Source organism: Atractosteus spatula, chromosome 2 (assembly GCF_055471065.1).
Source record: "Atractosteus spatula isolate fAtrSpa1 chromosome 2, fAtrSpa1.hap1, whole genome shotgun sequence".
Taxonomy (NCBI): domain Eukaryota; kingdom Metazoa; phylum Chordata; class Actinopteri; order Semionotiformes; family Lepisosteidae; genus Atractosteus; species Atractosteus spatula.
In genome coordinates this window covers 44,576,435-44,579,471 of record NC_142707.1, presented here as the reverse complement: position 1 = coordinate 44,579,471, position 3,037 = coordinate 44,576,435, and the positions used below count along the sequence as shown (strand labels likewise).

General features: G+C 33.5%; 1 protein-coding gene across 1 annotated transcript; it reads left to right on the top strand.

The window, feature by feature from the left end:
- Positions 1–572: 572 nt before the first annotated feature.
- LOC148839711 (protein ripply2-like) lies at positions 573–2,078 on the top strand. The gene is made up of 4 exons (XM_088909652.1): positions 573–655; positions 744–816; positions 1,337–1,401; positions 1,925–2,078. The coding sequence occupies exons 1-4, from the start codon at positions 573–575 to the stop codon at positions 2,076–2,078; spliced, it is 375 nt and encodes a 124-aa protein (XP_088765778.1).
- Positions 2,079–3,037: the final 959 nt, after the last annotated feature.

Genomic DNA, 3,037 nt, shown 5'->3' with positions numbered 1-3,037 from the left:
TGTTTTTTTTTTAAAGTATCAGATCAAATAAGATCAAATAAAAAAAAAACCCTACAGTATCACTTTCATGATACTCTTGTGTCCCCTTTCCGTTCGTGCATTGTTTAAATAAAAAAACGGCACAATATTTAACCTTCTGGTAAAAACATTAAAACGCATAAAGCACAGACCCCACAAGTTCAGCTGTTGTGGGTGATAGTTCCTTGACAGATTAGAAAATCCGATCGAGCTGTTACTTAATACGATGTAATACAATGCACAACAGCTAACAGTGCAATTATCAGGATGTTTGCGTGATCTTTGCGTTTCTTAAATGTTTCAAATGTATACATATGACACCGTTTGAAGAAGCAAACGTATGACAGAACAGTGACTACTGATAAGGTACTTAAAAACAAACAAATGCCTGTGCAAAGTGTGACTTTTAACACCAAGGCATTCTGTGACAGGACACGTGCGACATAGCTGTGACGTTAAGGTTGTTAGATCGCATATAAGCGTCTCCACTTCTCATTGGAGTCAAAAACCGAGGTTGATTCGGAGGAATTGGCACCATCTGAAAGAAGGATACAATGCAAGACAGCGGCTATACTAGAACCGAAGGAATCGCAGATGAACGCTGCATCGCGTCAAAAAAGGAACATAGTCCACAGAGGTAGACTAATTATAAGGATTTGTGTTTTCAGACGTCTGTGTTTTTAAGGGTGTTATATGTTTTTAACCGACTGTTTTCTGCTCTCCAGAATAACGAATCTGTGGAGGCCCTGGTGTCTTCCAAGTGACTCAAGGAGGAAGGAAAGGAGAACGAATAATTTTGTAAGTTTATGTTTCTTTCTAAGCACAATGGCTATGAAAAATCCAATTCAGCTATCCAAATCCTGACATGGTAATATAATCTAAAACTGAAATACAGTATAGCTTTAATAGGCTGATGCTGAAGAGGAAAGGGTTTCCTTTACTAGTTCTGAAGAAAGTCTGTGTCTGCAAATCTCGTTTCACTTGAGTTTTAAGATACTGAAATCAAATCTTAATTTGGTACACAGATAATTAATTTCTCACGTAGACACTTGTATATCATTTAGTATTTTATTAAGGCAGCTTGAAAAATCTTCAATTTAGCAGACGATGAGTTAAATCAAGTAACATGAATTAGCATTTATCCACAAATACTCTAGTTTGGATGTCTCGTACAGAAATATGGTACAATAATATGCATTATATAATAAACTGTTCTTATTAACAATTTAACAGTAGACAGGCTTATTCCTGGTTTCTGCATTTATTTTGTGTCTGGATGCAGCTGATGTTTTATATATATTATTTTATTGTGTTTCAGCCTTACCCCAGTCCAATGGTAAATGTACCAGGCATGAAGCACACTGAAGCTGTTCATCCTGCAAAGTAAGTTTGCATACTTACGGTTTACACAGGATATTAGCCTAAGTTTAAAGAATCAAGAAATTTCCTTTTGAAATTGGTCTAGAAAGTGTTCATGCCATGTTTTCTAATGTTTATTATTTGTTTTTATTGAGAATAATTTCTTAATTTTACCACATGAAATAAAAGAGTATCACATTATTATTATTAATATTATTAATATTATTATGTGATGTCTTCAATTAAGTAATTTACAGATCATTTGGGACAAAATAAGAATATTTCAACCGTCAAGGAACCAGCATTTTCTTCATTGAAAAAACACACTTGCTTAATTGATCAATTGCTTAAACAAGTCACTTAATCTTTATATAACGTGATATAGGGTGACCTATAAGAATACCTCTGGTCAAGAAAGTGGCTAGCATTTCAGTAGTTCTCGTTTCATAGTTAGAAAATGTATTTCTCATTTTCTTTACCCATTAAATCCCCTCTCCCCTTCCCAGCAGAGAATTATGTTTAATTTTTAATATTTCTTCTGTTTTAGGCTCTTCTGGCCCAGATCAAAGTGCTATGACTATTTATATCATGAAGCAGAAATCCTGTTGAGAAACTATCCAGTTCAAGCGACGATTTCATTCTACGAGGATTCCAGTACTGACACTGATAGTGATTCAGATGAGGAAGACGAGCTGAATTAAATATACAAGCATAATGAAAAAAGACTGTCCTAAGTATTTTCCCGACTGCTTATAATGTGTGCATGGAACTGTGTTCTCGTGCAGCTGTTAGTGTTGTTGATCCATGGTTCAATAATTCCAGTTAGGAAGACATTGGTTCAAAGGTGCAGCCTTATAGATAATAAAACTGAGCAACAGATAACATAAAACAAAATGTAATGGATATTACTTAAACTGTATTTTTAGAAAACCATTGCTTACCAATTTCTTTCACTTTATGGAGCTGTTCCTTATATCAGGTGTTTTCCAATGTAAATATTGTATAGTTGTTATTTATTTAAGAATACTTATTTATAACTGTTACTTTTACTTATGAATGTAAATATATCTATTGTACATTTTATTTTTTAAATAAATCCTATTTATTAATCTTGGTGGGAATATAGTTTCATTGATAAATTCCTCCCAGGAATATTTTTACTGTGGTTCAGCATCGAAAAGTGATGTTACTGAATACCAATCAATTCTGTGTCCTTGGAGCGGCTGGTACAGTATAAACAATGGCGACCTCAATAGTTCAAACGACTTACAAACTGTAGTATTAAAAACTGGGCAGAGAACAGGCAGAAGAAATCCATTACAGAGCAGTTTTAAGTACATGTGGGTAGTGAAAATGTGTCTTATAAATATTAATTGGGTGACACAAAACTTTAAAAACTAGCCTTGAAAGGAATTTATATGTTCATGTTTCATTGTTGTCCTCCATTCAAGGCAATTTAGGGAAGTGAAGGAAAATGGCAACAAGGTGTTTAACAGAGTTTAAATCTGGTAGAACAATGGTACAATTTTACAATGCACTTGTCAGATCTCGTTAAGTTTCATTTAACTTTTTTACGATTAAAAAAAACAAATGCTAGTTTAACTGTCATTATAATGATTTATTTCACGCATTCTAATTACTAAATGGATACAATACTGTT

What these genes read in the sequence shown, in the direction of transcription:
- LOC148839711 (XM_088909652.1), top strand. Translation starts at nt 573, where the DNA reads ATGCAAGACAGCGGCTATACTAGAACCGAAGGAATCGCAGATGAACGC. An exon ending in AAGGAACATAGTCCACAGAG is followed by an intron (nt 656 to 743) that starts GTAGACTAATTA and finishes TCTGCTCTCCAG; the next exon opens with AATAACGAATCTGTGGAGGC. An exon ending in AAAGGAGAACGAATAATTTT is followed by an intron (nt 817 to 1,336) that starts GTAAGTTTATGT and finishes ATTGTGTTTCAG; the next exon opens with CCTTACCCCAGTCCAATGGT.